The following is a 24874-nucleotide window of genomic DNA, read 5'->3' on the forward strand; positions in this document are numbered from 1 at the left end:
TATGTAGGTCACATGTCAAGCATTAGCTGTCCGTTTGTGCTAAAGAGAGCCATTCAAACCAGGTGAAGGGTGTGATGTAGCACCTCCACAATGTTGAAGCTAAGTCCCATTGCCAAAGAAAGAAAGAAGGTCAATCCAATTAGACAGACCTAGTGATACAAACATAGGGCATCGTGTGGCAATACAAGAACACCGCAGTCATCCTTCAAGCACTGAACCCTATACCGTGTTCACTTGTATTGGGAATTGAACTCTCTACTATAACATAAGAAATTTGAATTTAATTGAATTGATTGCTTTTATTGTCATTGTCCAAGTATAATGAGATTAAAAGTGTCATAATTGGTATTTTATTTGGAAACTTCTGTGTGTGGTTTCAATATTGTGTATGGGTTTGTGCAAGTGTTATTTGTGGTATTTGTTAGGTGCTAAGGCAATGCTGACATGTTTCTTATTAATATGTAATCTAAAATGTCATCTGAGCCTGTTCTACAACATGCATGCATGCATCCACTGTGGGCTTTTCACTGTATTGGTTTTATAATTTTAAGGTTTTTTTGTTTTTTTTCAAATGTATGTCAACTATGTTTTCCAATTAGGATACAGCTATATACTTTCTGTCATGGACAAAAAAAGTTTTGGAAATCAGCATTGCCACTGTAACTCTAGTTCATTTACATTAAGTGTAACTAATAAAATATGCATTCAAGTTCACTGCCCTTGATTGAATGATTTGTTTAAACTAATCCAATTTTAACCTTGTCATTTTCTCTAAATTTATTAAGAAGTACAGCACAACAAAGAAATAAAAGGTGAGAGATAGAGAGGGAGAGACAAATAAGTAAAGTGCTTGCTGAGTAACCTGCAAAGTAAATGTTGCAAAAGAAATGAAACAAAAGAAATATTTAGTAGTGAGAAGTAACATATTTGGTTGCAAAATATTTTCATCTAAAGAATAAAGACCAGCCCAAAGATTAAATAAACTAATTTAAAAAAAAGAAAACAATTATTATTTATTCCAATGTTCAACATGGTTTCTCCAAATTCAGGTTTCAATTTCAGTCTTTAAATGCTGATTTGGTCAAACAACAATCATTATGGGCCATCAGAGTCCTTGGTCTTATCGCCATTACTTCCTCTATGGCCATTCCTAAATGAGTAAAAGTAAATAAGCAACCACCTAACTGTGCAGTAACTCCTTCATATCACATTAACACGCTGTCAAATATCTATGTTTCAGGAGAGTAGCAGAAAAATCGAGTAAGACCAACAAACAATGTATCTTACAGGATATGACTTCTCAGTAGATAGCTTTGGCCCAATAACCGGCGAAGAAACAAGCTGTCTTTCTCCATTCAGTTTTTGTGTGACGTACTGCTACAGGTGTAGTGCGGCAGATGGTCAAGTTTGACATTTAGTTCAGATAGATTTATGTGTATATAGGAAAGGGGGCTTGCACCTGCAAACTTTGGCATGCCTGAGCATAAATACAGTGTCTGTGAGTGGACACAGCTACATTGTCGAGTTGCTTGGCTGCATCAGCGGAATGAGTTGCACATTTGTGGAGAGAGCAACTCATCAATCCCGAACCCCCTCAAAAAAGAATCATACAACTGCAACTCTAATTAGAAAATGTTTTTTTTCATAGAAATTTCAAAATACCACACTAGACAGAATAGTGGATATAACATTCAGCGATGGCCTTTGCAACATGCACCTTGCACATTACTAAGCAGGCAGATGTGAGCTTATTTGTGGAGCTCATTCCCAAAGAATTTGCTCAACTGTGGTTGTAGATTTTTTTTTAAACACTAAGCTAGTAGAGGTAACAATTCCAAATCTGACAAGATTATAATGGCATTAAAATCTGTGCGTTAAGTATTATCGTGAAATGGTGGTAAAGCTCACCATTTTGCAAGAATGTCAACACATCAGGTGGGGCAGCGAGGCAGGGATAGGAAAATAGGATTCAAAGTTTAAAAAGTACAGAATAATGCAAATAAATATATTACATATGCTATATGCATCTCATGTTGGTTGCAATTCATCTTCTACTCCTCCTCCTATGCCTCTTCTTTAGTAGCACCACTTATCCAGTCTTAGCATCAATGTCATCATCAAAAGACGGTATGCAATCAAACTATGGCAACAACTAAAGGGAGCTTCTCTGTACTAAAAAGCCCTAGATCGCGTTGCTGTGTATCTAGCTTACTTAAACATTAACCATAAAGATCTAATGATGAATGGGTTTTGCTTTGGACCTGCTACTATTCATTGTCAGATTAAGAAGTTCCCTAAGGCATACTTGTCTTTCAAAACATTGCTCTGTTCTTTTGTAATACGTCAAGTGTAAATATCTGGCAGTCATGTGATGTGATGCTGAGCGATAAGACTATAAATTCAGTAACACAAGACGATATACAAAAAGAATTTGCCTGTCTTTGTGCATACAGTTCAAGTCAGTGTTGCACAAGATTCAAGAATTTAGTGAATGACAAATACCATTCTGTATGTTTAAGTGAAAAAAAGAAAAGGAGTATGAGTGGAATGTTTTGAATGATATAAAAACACCTAGTTTCCTTTATATCTTTTAGTTGAGCCGCTACCACAGCTACCCTAAAACAGTCGGGATCTGTGTTCTGATCACAAAAGCGAGAATCTACCAGTGTGACCGCTGACATCCACTGGTTGCCCACAGACAGAGCTCCTGTGTGCACTACATAATCCCCACACAGCTGGGCTAGAGTGCAATAAACCTCTGTAAAAGGGGTTTACACAATTCAACACCAAACAAGCAAAGAGATACATAGAGATAAGCAGCACTTTGTAAATTTACCAATCTATTTGAAGCCTGGACATTCACAGCAAAGCCCAAAGAATACACAATACAAATGTCTAGAAAGTACAAATCTGAGCCACAAACGTTTGTAAATTTTGTACAATAAACTTTTGTCTAGGCACTAAATCTAAACAGTGAATACATGAGATGCACCAAAAATTAGGTCTCTTAGCAGAAACTAAGTAGCGAACATAAGAAAACCGAGGCCAGAAATTGTACACCTCCAACAAAGAGATGACCTTTTTTCTAGCAGAATTTTATCAAATTTCAGTTCCTTCTATAGACATTGATCCCTCCCTCAGACATAAAAAAATAAATATTGCTAAATCTAATTTTGTGTATACAGGCTTTATATAGGAGCGAAAAGTATGCCACTGTAATGCTCCGCAATATGTTGAATAGCTTCCTTCATTCAAAGATTATGAGTCATACAGTCAATGATATTCACTTCCGCTTAGGGGGGCTTCAGGAGGAGTATTTGTTCTGATATTTTTTGCGAACTGCTGAGAAATGCAGATGGAAGCTGAGGAAGAGTCTGAGGATGATTTTTTAATAGCTCTGACCTGACTGGTGTGTGTGTGACCTACCACATTTGGGTAGTACATGGCAGCTTGTTTGGTAATCATAGCAGGAAACCATCCGTGTGTTAAAGTGAATGCTTCCAGATCAGTTTGGAGCAATAAAGATCAATCTCAGTATCTGTGTCTGAGATCACAATTTTGGTGTTAAAATGATCATTTGTTTAGCCCTACTTTGCAGCAGGCCTAATGTGATTGCAGATCGCATGAGATGACGTTTTCAGTGGCCAGGCAGCTTTCTGTCATCCCAAGGGCACTTTGAGCTAATCTCGAATCACCCATTGCATCCATGAGTAACCCATGCGCACAGTGAGCAGCTAAGGATGCATGACATCAGGCACAGTTCGGCCGGTTCTCTATCTGATCCCATTTTCTCAAGTCTAATCTTCAATAGCATGGCACCTCGACAGTCCCAATTTTGTAACCACATGAGATGGGTGGGCTAAAAAAACAAAATGCTGGCCTCCTAAAATAGTTTTTTGCCACCTCACCTTTTATTTTACATCTAATATTGAGCTCAAGCTCCAAGGAAGCGTAACACAGATCAGAATTTCTCATTGCTTAAGTCATCTAAATGCTTGCTGAAAAGGTTTTGCATGCTGTTCTTTCGCCGACAGACATTTTTCAGGTGAAAATGTAAAAATGCACTTTTCAACAATTTGGAGTGGAAAATACCCATATTTTCAGTAGATCCCTTGCTAATTATCTAGTTACAGACAGAAAAGCCACTCGGAAATTAAGGAACCCTTTCAAATATCTTCAAGTATTAAGTCATCTTTACTGATTAGGAGATGACCATATTTGGATTGGATTGGATAACTTTATTCATCCCGTATTCGGGAAATTTCTTTGTTGCAGTAGGAAGAGGGTGAGGATGCAGAAATAGGAAAGGCATTTTACACAAATAGGTAGTTAATAGTAAGTCAATAAATAAATACATGAATAAATATATTTCAAGTAACCAACTACAGTAATACCTTGAGATACAGGATACTTAATGCATTCTGGGACCGAGCTCGTGAGTCAATTTACCCGTATCACAAATCATTTTTTCCCATGGAGATGAGCTAAATCCAAATTAATCTGTTCCCACCCTCTGAAAAATAAGCCTGAAAAAACAGGATATTACAATGGATAGAAATATATCTTTATTTATTCTATTGCACCACCTACTCATAAAGTAACAAATACCTGTCTAGTAGTTATGATGTTTAACACTAAAATGTGACATTATTCATTACAGAGTGGCACTAGCACTTACCGGCAACCGCATCTGGAACCGTCCTGTATGGTCGTATCTCAAATTGTCTCGTATCTCAAGGAAAACAATTTGCTAGGAATTTTCCTCGTATGTTGGGACAGTCGTATTCAAGGTATTACTGTAGTCTTTTAATGTTAATAATGTAATATAAATGGTTAAAGAGGTTTTACCTACCTCTAAAACTGGACCTGCCCCCAAGATTATCTGCTCCACGCCACTAGCAAAACCTTTCTGGCTGAGAGCAGTTAGATGATGAATAAGAAAGTTTGTGCTTTGTGTCTTGCCAGAACCGCTTTCCCCAGATATAACAATGCACTGATTCCGCTGTCTTTGTAGCATTTGGTGATAAGCCACATCGGCCACTGCGTAAATGTGTGGCTCCAAAGCTCCCAGTGAGTGATTATCATACATCTTCACATATTTTGGATTGTATATAGGCAGGAACTTGAAGGGGTTAATGACAATCAAGATGCTCCCAATGTAGGTATAGATCTTTTCCTGTCGGAAGCGTAAGCGCAAGTTGTCCAGCAGCGAGCGCTCATTGAGCACAGGTAGACAGCATAAATCAGCAAGGTCACCTTGAGATTTGGGCTGTGGCAGCAGTCCAAGTTCAACCATGCGCCTGCGCTCTTCTGTGACCTGCAGCCACATCTGGAGACTGTCACCATAGTGAATGGAACCATCCAGGTTTTTCAGCCTTAGAAGGAAGCGGTAATCTTCGCCTCCAGATAAGGAGCGATGTTCGAGTGCCACACGGGGCCAGAGCATCATTCTCTGCACAGGGCAATCGCTGGGGTTGAGAATCCATTCTTCTCCACCAAACTCTTTCACCTCTGCCAGAACATAACATTTTGTACGGTCCAGGTGAAGTCGCTCGATGACATGTTCAATGGTGTCAGCTGCTGTGGTCGTTTTTCGAGCACTGAACGGGCAATAGATAGTGCCTTCGGCCAGGGTGCCTGGGTAGACGCGAACAGTGAACTCCGAGTCTTCGAAGCGCTGCCGCCGTCCCAGAGTGCCCATGCCGCCAACGCCATCGCGAACACTCATGACGGAGGAGGAGTTCCCATTAGCAGCAGTCAGGGTGGTCTTTTAATATGCATTAGAGGCCACAGACTTCAGGTCATTACCACTGTAAAAGACAAGCAGGAAATAATTAATATTGGATTATACGGAAATTTCCACAACAGTGACAGTCTTCAGAATGGACACAGAAGCTAACATATTGTATAAAACTGAAAAAAATCAAGCAGAGGTAAAAAATACTTTGTCATGTGACTGCACATTTACCAAGCAAGCACAGAGGTGAGTTAATTCTGAAATTTAAAAGATTATTAAAAAAGAAGATTGCACATGCCATTATGCAATGTAGTCAAATTATATTGCTGGAGCACAACATGCACACTCATTGGACAAAGCACAAGTCCCCAGGATCGAGAGGATTATCATTAACACGCATCTATACTCCAATTGCACACATAAGCTGCCCCAAACACCGTGACTAGCAGCTGCCATCCTTTTTAGTGAAAATACAAACATGCCATTCATGTTGCTCTACAGTACATAGCAAAAAGAATGAGAGATTGCAATCACCAGAGACACAAATAAACCACTGCATACTGTTATATTTGACAATGCACAATCCTTTACAGAAAGTCAATGTAATCAGTGCAATTACAATGCAAAATTACAGTTCCTTTTTCTCATTTGAAAACAGTCAGATATGCATGTATAAGAACACCATGTATATATATATGTACATGTATGTATATCTGTGTTTATATATATATATATATATATATATATATATATATATATATATATATATATATATATATATATATATATATATATATATATATATATATATATATATATATATATATATATATATATATATATATATATATATATATATATATATATATATATATGTATGTTTATATATGTATATGCATGTATATGTGCATGAATAGAACTCAGCTCATCAGAATGTGTAAACACACTTTTCATTCCTAACTTCAGCAGGTGGGGGGATGAAAACAGGAAATGGATTAGGGTCATATACTGCAGAGTACAATTACTGTGGCCAATAAAATGGCTGCATGCTTGTTCTTTCCTGTTGTCCTTCAGCTGACCTTTTTCTATGTGATCCAGCTTCAAAATGATTGGGATTTCAACAGTTACCCTGACATCCCGTTTTGTCTGGATTCCCAATAATACAGAAATTCATAAATTCACAACTGCAAGGCTTAATCCTTATAAATAAGACCTGAAGGCTATGTGTGTCAAAGTGTTTGTCTGTGAACACGCCTGAAACAGATGGTCTGCCATTCTGCTAAAGGTCTAAAGTATGCTCAAACCTTTAACTCCTTTAAAGCAGGGCTATAGACACGATTGTTCACCACAGTGTATACATAGCTGTACATATTAAGTTGATCAAAATTTAAATTATGACGTTTGATTTTCATTCATTTGTTTTTTTGTTTTTCCAGTTGCCTGTTTTAACAGTTATTGCCCTTTATTTAATGCATCTTTCTGGATCATTTTAGCAGTTTTTTTTCATGTGACGTAAAGTATTTTGAATTATCTTGCCTGGAATTGTGCTATAAAAATATATTTGCATTGCCTCAAAATAAAATTGGAGGGGTTCGGCAAGTGATTATGCTAGCACCTTCCGTGTTAACACCACAAGAGAACAATCAACTAATGAGAGTAGTTAACCAACACCACTGTGAATGACTAGGCACTACTGAAAAACCGCACACTGCGATCTTTTTGATTGACTGCAAATAACTGTATTATCACAAGCATGGTTGATCTGAATAATAGATGTTAAAGTAATAGTAGTTAAAATCTGATAATATATAACCTTAGGATCATTGACCATTATCTAATGCTAGTTTGTAAAATATTAGGCTATTACAGCACAGATCAGAAGCATAGAGAGCGAAATTAAACCATATTGTTCTGCAGCATATATCCCACAGACAAACACCCCCCACTTTTTCCCTTGGTTGTAATAATTGCACAGCATTAAAAACACATCCAAACGAATGACTTCACCATCTGACATAAAGCATGTGTGATAAAAATATATCCCTTAATTTATCAAAATGGTAAATACTACAGGGACTAAAATGCAGTTGTACTTGTACTTACGAAATTAATTGGTTCCAGAACTTTTTCCGTAACTTGAATTTTTCATAATTAGAGCAGTGTTGTATATGCAATGTCTGCCATTCGTTCCACGGATTTTTTTAAAACTTGGATCTTGTTTTCATACATTGGTACGGTCAATTGCATATCAACGGGTTTCGTAACCGTAACTAGGAGCATCCGTAAGTAAAGGTAGAACTGTAAAATATATACAGTATTTCTCAACCACAATGTGGCATACTTGTGTGCTTGGGAAATTACAAATCCACCATTCTAACATTCCAAAAGAAAAATGTTTAAATGATGAGATTTAAATAGAACTTTTACAAGGGTAAAATCAAAATCTGACGAACAATAAATCATAGATTGCATTATTACAAGATTCAATTTATAATAATGTGAGATTAAAGTCATCATGCTGGTTATTTTTTATAATGTGGACCGGAAGTTGTTTGGCTTTACGGGCTTCAGCTTTTGGCGACGTTTGGTATGTCTGATCACAAAAATACTATTCGCATAATGTTAGGAGATTAAAGTAAGATACAAGGCGAATTAAATCTCTGTTTGTATAACACTGTTTAGAACACATTCACACATTACGGTTGCCGACTTGAAGCACCAAAGATCTGCACATTGTGCTGACTTCTAAGGCAAGGACAGTCACCAAAACATTTGAATAACACATCTTCCAAATTTGTCAGCACCCAAATGTATTACTATGTAACATAACTCCACACATAGAAATAGTTCACCTTCCGCCCGGCGGCAACTCTCTAGTTCTCAAGTCAGATGCAATGACCTTGTCAACCAGAGTTACAACTTTTATCTCTTTTGCCTCTAGGTGAACTATTATGTCGCTATCATCTTTACAAAATAAATTAACAAAGTAGAAAAACAAGAGCATCAAACTGTTTTTTTACTTAAAGAAATGAAAAAAAAATGTGTTACAGGGGACATTTGAACTCAATTTGTAAGGTAAGTGATGTCTTATATTCTTAAAAGTAATCCACTGTGTTAAAAAGACTCCATATTTGGTTAAAACCGTCAAAACATCTAGTTGATGGCGTCTTTCCAAGATCTTCCACTTAGAAGAAATGTCACAGAAGATTGAGTCTCTGTGAACTGGAGGCTTTTGTTTCCCTGTTATTACAGCAATGTCATTGTTGCATTATATACAATTTCATCTCCATAGTGTATTATCATATATATGAATATATACATACATTCCTATGTCTACAAACATACATACACATGTCCACAGATAGCAGTGCATTATGTAAATCACTTTCTTGACATTACGAGATCCCTCATAAAACAATGCAATACCTGATGATTCACAATTTGATTGAAAAGCTCTCATTTAATTGAATAGAATAATATATGTAGCAATCCAACAGAACCAAACATTTTTTTTTACAAATTTGACTTTTTGACAATTTTATCGCTGAAACATTTCAGACGTGAGATTAACAAAATGGCATATTTTCACAAAAATGCAAACCATAAGAGTTTTGCATTTTGAGTGAGAGTGATTAGATTGTGCACACCAAATGATATATAGATCCAGAGAAATGTTTGCAACCATCATTCCTTGTGACAGTGAATCATTTCAGAGTTGTTATAACATAATAGTAGTGGATGTCTGGTCAGAATTCACAATTTATGTTGTGACATCCTATTCCCTTTCAAAGCCGTTTTTTCTAAAGAAACTGAAAACATTTTAGTTAAATTTCAGCTGTTCAATTGGAATTAGGTCTGGAGAGTCCTGGGCCACCTTGATATGCTGCTTACAAAGTCCCCCCTAAGTAACCCTGCCTGTGTGTTTTGGATTGTTGTCATGTTGGATGAGGCATCCACGACCATAATTTTCAATGCTTTTAATAAGGGAAGGAGATTGCTTCCCAATATCTCACAATACATTGCCTTGGCAATCCCCCCCTCCGGCACTTTATGCAAATAATCCTTTAATGCAGAAAATATGAATTACCTGTGTAAAAAAATCTATGCAATGCATTCCCTGCTTCCTACTGTACTTAAAATCCTAATGAAAAAGAATAGTAACACAAAAAGCTATTTCAAGTTAATATCAAGCTGCATTCCAAAATTTCAGGTCAAAAGACAATTTATAGAATTGAATCAAAGAAAGCAAGAATTGTTCAAGTTCTCTCCACATAAACGTTCATGAAAATCCAATTAGCTGTGTTAAGCACATGTCAAATTAACATCCCATGGGCATGTTTGGAATTGTTTTGTTTTGAAAGCATTTAAAAAAAACTGTAAACTGCACCACTCCTTTGTTGTAGTCATAGAAACCTCCACTTCCCTTGTCCACTCCCAGGAAAAAAACAAACAGTTGGGAATACAGGAAGTACAGCTTAAGGGCTTCAGCATTGCATCATAGTATTAATATCATTAAATGTATCTTAATAGAAAACCAAATAATTAGGGGGGTACATTAGGATGCAAGTTCAAAGAAAGAAAGGCAACCTTCCAAATTTATGACAGTGGTTGAAGGAAATGTGTTGCATTGGAAAAAAAACTAAAGCTATTCAGCATCGAATACAGAAAAGAATGATAAATTATATATGAAAGAGTATTCAAAATGCAAAATTCAGGGGAGTACCATAATGGGTTGGGTACCATAACATACTTCTTGATATAGTAATGTTTGGCAGATAAAGAGCTGGGAAAATATTCTGGGCAGTTGGTTGCTCATAAAATTGCTGCTAAGACATATGTGGCACCTCTCTGGTATCCTCTTCGCAGCTCTTTCCCTTTAGGACTAAAATAAAAGATCCATTTTGAGCTTTCCAATCAAAAGTGGACCATTATATTTAAGGGTTTCCTGGTGCAATTAAGACCCTCTAAAATTAACAATTACATTATCCGTAAGACCAGCAAAAGAACAATGTCTACACTATGTCGGAATACACGGTAAACCCCAGAACGACTCCAAGGCACAACATTTTTCCATGTTAATGCCTTTCCTGATATGAAAGAAGATGGTGCAAGTGAGTAAGTAGTAAGACACATTTAGGTATGTTCTAATATTAAAGCAACTATTGTCAGGTATAAATCTTGTCTAGACTTATTGGCACAACCTAGTCAATACTTAGCTACCAAGAGTATCAACAGATTGTGACTCCATGGCAACAAATTAAGATTGTACCCAGGTCACTTCCAATAGTTCAGCAGGAATAGGTTTTAGGACCCCCACAACTCTGTTAGGATAATCATTATGGAAGATGAATCAATGAAAAAACAATGGAAAAAATCTGTCTGAAATTTAGATAAGAGTATATGTGAATGTATTTTATTAACTACAAACTATTTAGTATTATTTCAACAAACAATGTCAAACTATGAGTGCACAAATGTTAAGAGCTCCTTGATTATGATTTTTTTTTTATTTGTCACAAATGGGTGCAACATTTTAGAAGCATTAATGTAATGTCTAAAACAGGAATTGCTCTTGGACTAACCTCACATTTACTTTTATTGTTTTGGAGAGTGGATAATGTTTTCCAGTCAGAATCCATTATAGTGCTGGAAATATCAATATGACGCTCTCTCTTTTGGCCAGTTAAGTTGGAAAAGTGCTCCACCCAATTTAAAAAAAAAAAAAAAAAAGCTCACTGATGGAAGTCAGGAATGCATCTTCAATAACGAGGTTTTAAAAAATCTCTCTTTATATATATATCTATGTTATTAGTGTGAGAGCTAAGGTCATTCTTTACCACTATCAGTATTTTCAAAAGCAGAGTTGACTTTCATACACATTGAAAAGGTATGAAAAACATTTGGCAAGATCATCAACACCCATGTGGTGCAGCTATGAAAAGAAACAAACAATGGCCAGTTTAGGCACCCACATGATGACACATCTATCCTAAGAGCATGACTGCCATTCCATGGTCATTGTATGGTCATTCACTGCTATGTTAAAAACAACATGATACTAACTATAATTCTTTCTGAGGTTGCAATGTTGCAATTGCCAACTGCTGGATTGATTTGAGACTACACAGTTGAGCATCTTGAAGGAGGTAGCAACAGCTACTAGAGGTCTTAACCGAGAGGAACACACCAACTAAGTCATTGGTTATATTAGTAAATGCGTAGATATGACAAATCAAAACATGTGGGTGCTATAATAATGAAAGAACCTTAATATGTGTGGAAATACACAAATTATGGAAACAGCATTTAAACCTGACGAGGCCACAAAAGGCCCGAAAAAAAAAGGTGACCAAATAAACGTGCAGAGAAAACTGGCCCTAATGACATTCCTCGGTTAAGTCCTGAAAAACTGTGTAGGAAAGGAAAATATGTTCTGAAAGCTTGGCAGTGGACCCACCATGGGTCTTAAAGGCCACTATCACCAAAGCAGGAGTCTCCAAATCAGTCCACTGCAAATGCTTACTCATCTTACTGATAGAGCAACACTGAAATTTTATGTTGTCTTGCACATAAGCAAGCCGATCACAAACAGCATTTCCGAGTTATATTAATATGTTATACCTCTTTTGATGTTTCGTAACCTGGACAGATTATCCTATTTTGGAACATTAATTTGCGTATCAAAGCATTTCGCAACATGAGATACGTAGGATTTGTAAATTGAGGTAGCACTGTACTTAAACTTATCTAAATGTGCTGGAGCATTTTTAGTTTTTAACACTCGCTTCAATTATTTGTTAAATGGGATTAATACCCTGCAAAAATAGTTAAATCCATTACAGACAAGTCCAGAGACAACCTGCACCAGATTTATTGTAATGGTAGGTCATCAATAGTTAACATGGGGTCTGGATGTTAAGCATAATGTGGAGCACATCTGTTTAGAGGATTGGAGAAAAAAAACACGACCTGTAATTACAGGGAAACATTACTGAGCCTCTCACTCTTTCTTTGAGGAAGGGGCCCAAAGGTTGTCTATCTGCCTGCAGCAGACCACAGTCTTTTTGAAACCCGAGCTCAATCCTGTATCTTAAGTTGCAGTCGACAGACAAACATTTAGAGCTGCTGTTAGAAGAAGCTGAACTAGGCTATATACTCCTGGAACATGAAACCTTGCGAGTACCTTTGATAGATCAAGTAAAACTAATAGACAACCAAATGTTGTCCAATTATCAGTTGCACCAGATCTAAAAGAATATGGAAAATGTTGGCAAAATCAAATGAGTTGTCCATGTATAGCCAATAAATGTCATGTATTTTTTCCTTGCATCGTCTGCGGGGGACCTAGTAACGGAAAGCATGCGGTCCTTTGTGACTAAATATTACATTATCCTTTCCTTATTTCATTTTGTATATGCTTTGAATCCTGCTGAAATAAAAAAGGTAATACTTTTAACATCCTTTATATCTAAAAATGGCTAGGGGTTTGGCTTTCTTTTAAATGAAAAAAATAGGATATCAATTCATTCATTCATTCATCTTCCATACCACCCATCCTCAAAAGGGTTGCTGGACCCTAACACAAATGTCTTGGGGCGAAAGGCAGACTACACCCTAGATTGGTCGCCAATCAATCGTAGGGCACACAGAGAGACAGACAACCACAGACACTACCACCAATTGGTGTTTGTCTCCTTGTGACCTGCAACTGGCTGGCCACCAATTCAGGGTGTCCCCCGCCTCTGGCCCGAATTCAGCTAGGATAGGCTCTGGCACCCCCCACGACCATAGTAAAAATAAAGCGGTTCAGAAAATGAGGTCTATACACTTATACTCTAAATGACAAAACCCCGTTGAAGGGTGGGCATTGACCGATGTGAGTTATTACTCTATTTTCTTATTGTTATTGGCATCCTTGAATTGGAATGTTTGATTTCCTAGAGTCAAATCAGTCTAATCATTACGAGGAGGTCGACTTCAATCGTCCTACAAGTCTATCAAGTGACTAGAGTGAATGGCTATTGTAAAAGCATGAAAGGATAATCAGTCGGAGTAGGTGGCAGCCAAAGGACAGCAACAGGGGCTATTCATGGTGGCACATTGGATTAGAAAAGGACATGGCAAAAAGAGAAGTATTCAATCTCTGATTAAATTCTGAAATATAAAGGCTAAAAATATATTGTCCACATTTTTATTTTTAAAATCAAAGTTTTGCTCAAACAATATCGACCATCTCTTGTTTATAAGTGATACACTATATTCTATTCAAATCACTTTGCCAGGGATCAACATCCTACAAGTATGTATCAAAGCTATTGGTCAAATTTTATAATGATCTCTGGGAAACCTATGTCATCCAGACATTTACAACACTAATAAAGTAGGTTAGCCAATAGAAGCATTCCAGCAACAAGAGCCCATCTCTGCCTGTGTATGAAATCAACCTTATCTCAGCCTGCTTGTTCTCAACCACAGCTATCTCTACATTTACTCCCCAGTTGCTTCCTTCTGACAGTGCCCAGACTACTGTATACAGGCTGAATTGCTCACTCAGATAAGAGATGTGTCAGAGACTAAACTTTACATGTCCTCTGTATTATCTTGAACTTTAAACCACTGTAAGGAGTTGAATATACTTAAAATTGACATTTTGAGGGGCTACAAGTGATGTCATTTCACAGGCGAGAGGCAGTGCTGTCCCTTTACATTGGCAGTTTTGTGTAGTTTTACACAAGCGCACATGCCTGAGGATTAGTTATGGGCCATGTACTGTCTGTACCATAAGACTGTAGAGGCCACTACCTATTGTCAATGCTACATCCCACTACACACCCAATAATTCAGTAAATATTGAAGATATACAAAACTCAATTGTTCAGCAACAGCTAGAGGCATCTATTTAGGCAATAGATAAAGGTCAATAATAAAATATGGAAATTACATAAGACAAAGACACAACATGTATCTTCTTTTATTGAGCCAGCTACTTGTTTACACAACATCAGCAAAGACATACTTCAAACATGATTACTGAGAGGTACTCAACCAAAACAAAAGACCAAGCACTTTCTCTGCAACAAGGCCTGCATTTAAATATTAACGCATTCAGGCTGAGCTTTCAGCTAGATCAAAATTGATTGTTGTCGTCGCCATTTTCACCATTAATTGGAAAGAACAATTTAAACTCTTTTCACAGAAGGAAGATTTCGTAGAAAAAAAACAAAGAACTTCTCTACATCTCTGTCCAACTACTGTTAGGACAAACGAGTTAATGATGGGAAATGCAAAATCCTGGGAAGTTGAGCTGCTGAGGCCAAAGCTTCCCTCATATAATGACCTACTGAAGAAAAGGGGGCTTTGTTCAATGAAACACAAGCAGGTTCCTCTATGACGACTTCATGTGCATGCCAATATATCTCCCTAAACAATCCTGTAATAAGACTGCAACTTTTTTATGACATCTCCATCATGTATGATTCCATCTCAAAGCTGTGATTTGAACAAATAAAAATGGACCTGACATATTTTTCAAACACAGAGACTCCATGCCAGGGAGTCATCACTTATAATGCTTCCTTCTGCTTCAATAGCATAGAGATGCTCGTCAATGGCTTAGAGCTGAATTGCCTTGCAATGTCAGTAAACCGCACCCCACTTTCTTATCTTCTGTTTTTCGATGAATAACATGGCCAGATCATTCATTTCATTTGTACCAATTATTTTAAATAAAGAACTCTGTGATGACAAATGGCGGTCAAAAGAGAGTTGTTGTTGTTGTGGGAGTGGAAGTAAAGCCGTAATGTTACCGGGACAATTTCAAAATAACAGATACAGGAAATGCATTTAGGTATTGGGGGATTTCCTAAGTTGGATCTTATTTTTGTATGTTGAGACGGTCATATGCATATGAAAGGGTTTTGTAACCTGAAGATTTCTTACCTGGAGGCATTCATAAGTAGAGGAGTGACGTCTGGTGTGAATTGTTCCTTATTTTCTCAGTAGCATTTTATCACGAGAGCTTCGATGATTGTTGACATATGAACGAACGCTGGGTTGGATTTGGAAGAGAAATAAAAAATCTGAATTGTATTGTTCACTGCCTAAAAACAAGTACAAAGTATCCAGCAGTGTCAACACTATAGCCTAATTTTCAAGTTACACTACTAAGAGCAGTTGCCCAATAAGTGAACCGACCTAGATAAATCTGCAGCAACACGTAGCAAACCTTGGTGAAGTCAAGTGGGTAACAGATCTGTCAAATTAATTACTAAGTCGACTTATCGTCCATTATATTAAATGGCTGACAATAGATCTTCAGAGTGCAATTAAATGGCGTTAACGTTCAGTCATACCGTCCTGTTCTCCCTCTCGCCCTCTGTAAGCCAATTAGTTCTCTGCGGGAGGTGACACTCACGGACATACACTCACACTGTATAGAGCATAATGTTGTGCAGGATAGCATATTTGGGCACCGATCTGGTCAGGGTAACTACAGGGCCAGCATTGCTGATATGTAGATGGCTTATGGTTCTATATCATTTTTTAATAACCTTCAAGTGTTTTTTGTGATCTCATCTCAACCCATTTATCCTCATTATAATTGTGGGGGGTGCTGGAGCCTATCCCAACTGACTTTGGGCAGGAGGCGGGGAACACCCTGAATTGCAAATGGGTAGTACCCTACCTCTCACCCACTTACCTCAAATAGGCTCCAGTTAACCTGCGACCAAAATGATAAGCACTATAGATAATGGCTTAAATCGGAACAAAAACACGTCAGACATACCATGTATTACCAGATACTTCATTGAGCAAATTTAAACTAAATAATACTAAAAAATCAAGCTGTCGACACTGGATCGGTTGAAACTAAGACCAGCACCTACAGCGGCGCTTTGTGGAATCGATTTGAGACCAGTGTCGTAAGGATTGCGGGGGCTGCTGGAGCGTATCCAGCTGACTACAGACGAATGGCAGATTACACCCCAGACTGGTCGTCAGTCAACCATAGAGAACACAGAGAGACAGACGAGAGACGATCATTCACACTCACAATCATATCATCACCAACAGGAATAGAGCACCATGTGAATGAAGTACAGATCATACATTTTTGTGTTAAAGTGAACCCTGCCAGTAACCCCTCAAGAAAAGCCTTTTTTACAGTTATTACACGATGCACCTTTACCATTTTTGGTTTCTCAAGAGATGTAGTCCTTAACAGTATGAACATGTTTGCCTAGGAGTATGATTTATAGCAGTGAAAAAAAAACTGGATTGTATCTCAACTTGTGAGCACATTCCATACTATCCAATACTCAAAAATAGGTGTATCTACTACGTATTCACTTGGTGTTTCTACTGCAACTACACCTGAATTGACAATCTGCGGGTCAATATCATCAATGAACGAAGCTTGGCTCTTGAGCAATTAAAACCTTCCTGTTCAATTAATAGAACAACATCATTCCAGTAATGCATATTACATAATCAAAATGAGAGGGTAATAAAAGGTTGAGCTTTCGAGGCACACCGAAGTGAAGTGGTGTTGCTGATATCACGGACACGCAGACATGAGCGGACGTGATAAACTAGGCAAGTCTTTACAAAAAGCAGATGGATTCTACAGGGTGTCGGATGTCGACAGGAACCAGTTGTTGGAATCTCCACCCGGGATCCCTCTCGTACTACAGCAGCTGTGTCTTCTCAGACCTCGCATTCCCGTAGGACAGGCCCCCCTTTACTCTCATCACCTGTGCACAGCCCACGGCCAGGCAAACTCCTGAGGACTGCTACTTGAATAGGTTATTCTCTTCGAATCCTTATCTTACAAGAGAGCTTGTCTGAAACAGGAATGCACTTTTCCAGAATAACCAAAACTTAAGCGGAGAGAAGGTACCACGTTGGCTGCCATTGACAATGAGATGAACCACAATAGCTTAAAAAATATATATATATATATATATTTTTAAATCCTACTCTTTTAACAGCTTTAAGACTATTATTTACCATTGAACTAATTACCCCCTTTGGCAATAGGTACCATTTTGACTGGGTACAAGTCAAAATGTATTGGACTGTCAATGGAACTGAAATATGATCATTCAACGCCAGCCAAAGTTCAAATTGATTAGATGTCTACCACTGTCAATGGCAGTGAATGAGTTAAGAGACAGCTTTGGCTCTGGTGTCCGTACAAAAGTTGCACAATCCCTGTAGGGGGAAACAATACCTTGGTCCCTTACAAGTATGCCTCACACTTGGAAGCTTTGGACTTGTAATCTTTTGGAAGGCATGCTGCGTGAAGTTTGGCATGTTATTTCTGTAATTGTGACTAGTTTTTCCAGGTGCACACATTCCAAAAACATTCTTCAATTGAATGTCTTTATTGTCATTATACAAGTACAATGATATTCGAAGCTTCATGTTAAAGTACACACATAATAAGTAGGCATTTTTAAAAAAAGCTTCTGTTGTCGCCCTAGAAAGAGCTTTACCGGTTCGGTGAGAAAAAAGGTTGGAGGCCACTGTTTTAGACCAGTAAAAAATAAATACAAAATAAATACATAAATAACAATAGTAATTGCTAAATATTATTACTTTTAATAATAGTTGTTAATTATCAATAATTCCAATACTAATATAATCATACCTCTACTTACAAATACCTCTAAGTACAAAATTCTCAGGTTACAATTTTTTTATATCAAATGAGTGGCTCGAGATACGAGACAGATCCAAATAACGAAATCTCCCAAAAAGTAAATGCGTTTTCCCTCTACTGGGCTCTCATTTCATCGCTCTCATTCTATGCCATATAATGATAACAAAAGCATTCAATTCAATTCAATTGGGTGTCTCACAACAACCACGATCCATGTTTCAAGATTATCTCTTACATACCTGTCCACCTCGGCTAAATGCTCCCCTTATTAATGATTGCAATTCAATTTATTACTTGATTAAAAACTATACAAATACAATGTGGCACATATTTTCACACACACAGGGCATACGTAAAAGTCGAAAATGTACTACAAAGTGTATGGCTTTCGGCCCTGGTAGAACGGGCTCTTGCCGACATCTGGCAGAAAAACACGGGTGTTAGGTCTCCCATTATAACGGCCGCGTAGGGAACTATTTTCAACGGTGCAGTACACATTTTCATATACTTTGTTCAATTTAAGACATTAATAAATCATGTCCTTATAATTTGCTCTCATTTTTGTGTTTTCTCACATCTTTCATACAAAATTGGGAGTCTTTGACCAATTTTAAAGGGCTTAGTTGGTGTGTGAGGACCATAGATTGAATTAGAGAATTTACATATATTATGCTCTACTTACAACATTTTCAAGTTACAAAAAAAGTTCTGGTACCAATTAATTTCGTAAGTAGAGGTACGAGTGTATCAATAATGCAACCAGCAAATGACAAATATATTTTTATGTATTTTATTAAAGTGAGCCTTCTGATATACCAATAAATTATCTTTTAACAAATATTAAACAATGCTCCATTTTTCAGAAGAGAAGTAACCCCACTCAGCACATATGTTTGCTTAGCAGTTTGATTTACAGCAGCTGAAAAGCACCAAGGTACTGAAAACCATCTCGGGCAAAATCCGACACTCCAAAAACAGCCGTATCGAATCAGGACATCTTAGGTAAACTGAAATATGTTTTGGCCATAGGTGTGAATCTGTGAGTAACTGATTAGTGGTCCATCTGTGCCCTGCGTTCGTCTGGCATCCAGCTTCTGGCTCAAAGTCAACTGGAACAAGCCCAAGCTCATCTGCCACCCTAATGAGGTCAAGCACTATAGAAAATAGATAGGCAGGGCTATCCCTGTTGTTGTTGTTGTTGTTGTCCTTCTTCTTCCTCTTCTTCTTCCCCATGTGAAAACATCTCACAGCTCGGCGTGGAGGTCATTTTCACACATCCCATGGAGATAAGACATGCCTTGGGAGCTCTTGGCACCTCAGAGCAACTCCAGATACTTTGCAACCCAGTTCCTTCAATGACCTCCACCAAAATAATACGTGTGCAAGAATCCACATACCAGATTTAGCACGCCGGTTCACACACACATACACGCCTCACTTGAAGGACTGACACGCGTACAAGACGAGTCAAGTCAGGGAGAGCTACAAGTTACTGGAAAACTTGCATGAACGTCCACAAACGAGACGTGGGTCGATTGAGCTGCTCATGTCAGAAAGCCCCCCACGCACACGCGCGCACACGCGCGCACACGCGCACGCATTCAAGGCTCAGCAGCTCTCGTGCGATGGAGTGCGCACAGAAACTTAACAAAAATAATAATAAAAATAAGTCAATGGACTACCTGCGTACAGGTCAAGTTTAATTTAAAATGCTCTTACCTCTAGATGAAGACGCCGAAAGTCAATTATAGCGACTGATGTTCGAATCTGGAGCTTGTTTCACTCCTTCGTCAACACTACTAAGCTCTTATTTCATTTTCTGCATTTTCACGCCATTCCTATGCTTTATCCCGTCACTTGCCTCGCCTCAGAATAACTTTGTTGGGCATTATTTATCAGAGCGTGGCAGCTTCTCGGTGCGATTGAGCGCCGCTCGTGACTGACTTTGCTTGCTGTGCTTGAGACCTCCCAACTCTTTTCTGGCCAGCTAATCAGCGCGGCCCCGCTCACAAGCGCGCTCACGCGGCCGAGCGACATAACAGGAAGCCGGCTCAAGACAGCCATGGTCTTTAAACCAGCAATATCATATAGATTAGACTAGATGTCCGATGCGTGCTCCTCCCACTGTCGCAAACTGGGACTGTTTACACAAAAGATTTACGGCAACCACCACACGGAGGGATGATTTTACACTTTCTTCAACCGCTTCACTTGAATGTGTCTTTTTCAGGTACTGACATGTCAATAACCACGCTTCTTTGAACCGAATCGAACGTATTTAATGAGTGACTAAATATGTATGTGCGTCCAGATGAGTTTTATGATATTTGTCACCTTGAAAAGAACTATTAATTAGCTCATGCTAACCCAGCAGCACTGTCCTATGCCATGATATACATGACTTTATGATGAATCATAGGCTATGATTCAGTAATTTAATACTACCTAAGTATCTTTGTATGATATAAATTTAAATTGCTTTATAAATGTGCTCCTTCCAAAGCAATTTTGTAAATTTTATACTTAGATCATTCATAAAGGGTTTAGTTAGTAACTATTTTGAGGACCGTGGAACAAGAGAATTTACATTTAGATTACTCCTCTAACGGCCCGGTGGTTGAGTGGTTAGCGCATTGGCCTCATGGCTTTTCCCCGGGACTGTGTGGGTTTCCTCTGGGTACTCTGGTTTCCTCCCACATTCCAAAAACATGAATGGTAGGCTGATTGGACACTCTAAAATGTCCCCTAGGTATGGATGTGAGTGTCCATGGTTCCCTGTCTTCTTGCACCCTGTCATCAGCTGGCCACTGATTCAGGGTGTCCCTCGCCTCTGGCTTGGGATCAGCTGGGATAGGCTCCAGCACCCCCCGTGACTCTAATGAGGATAAAGTGATTCAGAAAATGAAATGAGTACTCCTACTTACAAAAGTTCTGCAACCAATTGATTTTGTAAGTAAAGGTATGACTTTACTTAAAACTGTAGGGTATTAAATAGTTGTGTTCATTTAATTTACTATAATGACAGAAAATATATATATATATAATCAATAATAGAATTACATTGTTGAACATCCCAAACGGTTTATTTGACTGACATTGTGTACCTATCTACGTGAAGGATGGACCCTGTTGTGCTAAGCTATCAGGACAGCCTTCTCCGACGCTCCGACGTGACCCTCCTCGAAGGACCCCACTGGCTTAATGATCAAATTATTGGATTCGCCTTTGAGTACTTTGCCAGTGAGCGCTTTGGAGTCCTGGGGGAGAATGTTGTCTTCGTCAGCCCACAGGTGACCCAATTCATCAAGTGCGCCTCCTGCCCAGAGGAGTTAGCCATGTTTCTCGACCCTCTTGACCTTGCCTCACGTTGTTGGATCTTCCTTGCTGTCAATGACAATTCTGAGCAGAGTGCCGGTGGCTCACACTGGAGCCTTCTGGTATACCATCATAAATCCAACCACTTTGCTCATTACGACTCTCAAAATGGCAGCAATTCTCCACATGCCCGGCGTATTGCTAGCAAATTGGAACCCGTTTTGGGTGCAGGGAAAAAGGCCACATTTGTGGACGAACCCAGTCCTGAGCAACAAAATAGCTATGACTGCGGCATGTATGTCATTTGTATAGCTGAGGCATTGTGTGAAGACCCACAATTGGCTCTGCAAAATCTCACTCCAGATTTTATTCAACAAAAGAGATCCGAATGGTTCATATTAATTCATAATCTCGCTCAGAATTAGCTAGGATGTGCTTTTACTTTTCAACACCACTCAGTTGTATGCACACAAGTGCATAATACTTGAAAGTTTAGTATATTTGATCAATGTTGTCCACCTATGTATCCTCTGCTAAAGCCACGTTTGCATTTAAGTATACGTCAGCAAACTGTACTTCAATTTTAGGCCATCTGCAATGGAAGAAAGTGACAATGTTGTGACTCTTTTATGATTGATTCAACCATTGCTGTCATGTTTATCGGTAATGTAAGCGCAGCATCACATAAAAACGTAAACAAGAATATCAGCATGCCCATAAGAGGCATGGGGTCTCTTATACATATTAGGTGAGAATTGAGTCAACATAATCTATTACTTGGCTTAATTTTATGAGTTTGGTTAACATAGAGCTAGGCGATTAAACAATAACGATAATTATCATTAAATAATTGTTGTCAATGATAATATTAAAAACATTCAATGAAAATGTGATCATTTTAAACTGCAAATAAACCACCCGACCACCACAGAGAATGATGGCGCTGTTGTGAGATGAACATTAGTTTCAGACCAACCCTTGGGAAAAGGATGATTAGAAAACGGGCCTTCAGCATGTTACCAATAGTACTGAGCTTTAACCCCAAAAAACAATAACATGGCCAAAATAAGCGATTATGAGATGCAGGACAACATCAAACCAACACAGTGAAAGACCCAAGTAAGTTCTCTCTGCTATTTTCCTTTTAAATTTTAAAAATATCTCATCTCGTAAATACCTGTGCTGCAAAGAGCAGCCTTATTGAAAATGTCATTAACCCACTGTAAGAAAACCCACTTCCATTTTATCTAAGTTTTCCAAAAAAAATGTTGCAAAAAAATCTAAAACTTGTTAACTTGGATTAAAATTGGTCTAAGTTTACACTTTCTTTATGTGATGCTGAAAATAATCTGCTTGCCAATGGTGACGATGTCTTTAGTTGAATATTTTAATTATATCATATTGCAAAGCATCTTTAGGTTTGAAGGCAAATTTATAAAAATAAAGATATCTGTTAAAATGTTTGCAGGTTTTATTCTTTACTTTTCATAGTGTTATCTTTATTGTACAACAGAACAACAAAAATATTTTTAAAATAATCATATTCTTTTGTTGTTGCATCCTTGTTAATGTGTTGGGTGTGTCCAAAATAGTGTTTTATTCTCTAGCTTTTGAATCATTTTTGTGTGTATTTTTGGACTCCCTGCTTTTGTTTGTTCTTTGTTGTTGTTAATTAAAACCTTTTGAGTTCACCACTCTTCATGGCCTCCCTATTTGCCTGTAATTGAGTCTATCCTGTTTTTCACATCAACACACCACATTCTGTGACACTGTTATCCTTGTCATTGTTGTTATTTTGATGTTTCTTTTTTACTTCTGATCAAATAACAAAATGATTTCCCCCAAAAAATGCAACTTATGTTTTTTTCCCTTCCCTATTCATTGTGCATTATTGGGCTGATGTGACTTATAGACCGAAAAATACAGTACATATATACAAAATGTTTCATACTTAGTTCGGCTAAACCAGCTGTATGACTACCAGAGCCATGAAATAATTTTCATTCCGTTGGAACTTGGCCATAAAAGTAACAAGTCAAACAGTAATTATGCCTCTACTTAGCCATTTAACATTTTCGTGGGCAGTATATATTGTTCCTTGTGACAAAGTACAGAATTATGTGAAAAATGAGTTGACTTGTTGCAATACACACCCAGTAAAGATGTACAACTCACTTTTATTATACATACAATGATACACTTTGCCACACTCCTGTAAAGCCCTGATGATAGATTCATAATTATTATTTTTATTTCTGCATGATGCATCAGTCTGGCGCCAATTACCAAATAATAGTCTTCATGGCATTTTCTTATGGGTGGACAGCTCACACTAAATGCATGTTGCAATTAATCTATTTTAATTACTATTTACATGGCACAGTTTTATGCATATGTAACGTCCTGCGAAAGATATTGATCATAAGTTTACAAAAATTGAGTTTTTATATATATATATATATATATATATATATATATATATATATATATATATATATATATATATATATATATATATATATATATATATATATATATATATATATATATATATATATATATATATATATATATATATATATATATATATATATATATATATATATATATATATATATATATATATATATATATATATATATATATATATATATATATATATATATATATATATATATATATATATATATATATATATATATATATATATATATATATATATATATATATATATATATATATATATATATATATATATATATATATATATATATATATATATATATATATATATATATATATATATATATATATATATATATATATATATATATATATATATATATATATATATATATATATATATATATATATATATATATATATATATATATATATATATATATATATATATATATATATATATATATATATATATATATATATATATATATATATATATATATATATATATATATATATATATATATATATATGTGTGTGTGTGTGTACGTGCGTGCGTACATGCATACGTACGTACGTACATACGTACATACATACATACATACATACGTACGTACGTACGTACATACATACATACATATATATGTATATATGTATGTATATATAGATCACCTACTTAATAGAAAAGACACACA

General features: G+C 37.0%; 2 protein-coding genes across 11 annotated transcripts in view; one reads left to right on the forward strand and one right to left on the reverse strand.

The window, feature by feature from the left end:
- myo9aa (myosin IXAa) overlaps nucleotides 1-20521 on the reverse strand; it is a 68735-nt gene extending 48214 nt beyond the window's left edge. For 2 of the 10 annotated variants that reach the window (XM_077712562.1, XM_077712557.1), the window contains exons 1-2: nucleotides 20121-20515; nucleotides 4853-5810 (exon numbers count right to left, since the gene is read on the reverse strand). In XM_077712562.1, coding sequence (XP_077568688.1) covers nucleotides 4853-5728 — 876 coding nt within the window. In that variant the 5' untranslated portion in view covers nucleotides 5729-5810; nucleotides 20121-20515. Of the gene's footprint in view, nucleotides 1-4852; nucleotides 5811-15676; nucleotides 15786-20120 lie in introns of all 10 variants that reach the window. The other 8 variants (XM_077712559.1, XM_077712560.1, XM_077712566.1 and 5 more) reach the window with 8 other exon arrangements.
- senp8 (SUMO peptidase family member, NEDD8 specific) lies at nucleotides 20453-22180 on the forward strand. Its single transcript, XM_077712568.1, has 2 exons — nucleotides 20453-20631; nucleotides 21520-22180. The coding sequence occupies exons 1-2, from the start codon at nucleotides 20510-20512 to the stop codon at nucleotides 22139-22141; spliced, it is 744 nt and encodes a 247-aa protein (XP_077568694.1). The 5' UTR covers nucleotides 20453-20509; the 3' UTR covers nucleotides 22142-22180.
- Nucleotides 22181-24874: the final 2694 nt, after the last annotated feature.

Source organism: Stigmatopora nigra, chromosome 3 (assembly GCF_051989575.1).
Source record: "Stigmatopora nigra isolate UIUO_SnigA chromosome 3, RoL_Snig_1.1, whole genome shotgun sequence".
Lineage (NCBI taxonomy): Eukaryota > Metazoa > Chordata > Actinopteri > Syngnathiformes > Syngnathidae > Stigmatopora > Stigmatopora nigra.

Coding starts and splice junctions, on each gene's coding strand:
- senp8 (XM_077712568.1), top strand. CDS start 20,510: ATGCGTGCTCCTCCCACTGTCGCAAACTGGGACTGTTTACACAAAAGA. Junction 20,632..21,519: donor CTTGAATGTGTCTTTTTCAG/GTACTGACATGT, acceptor ATCTACGTGAAG/GATGGACCCTGTTGTGCTAA.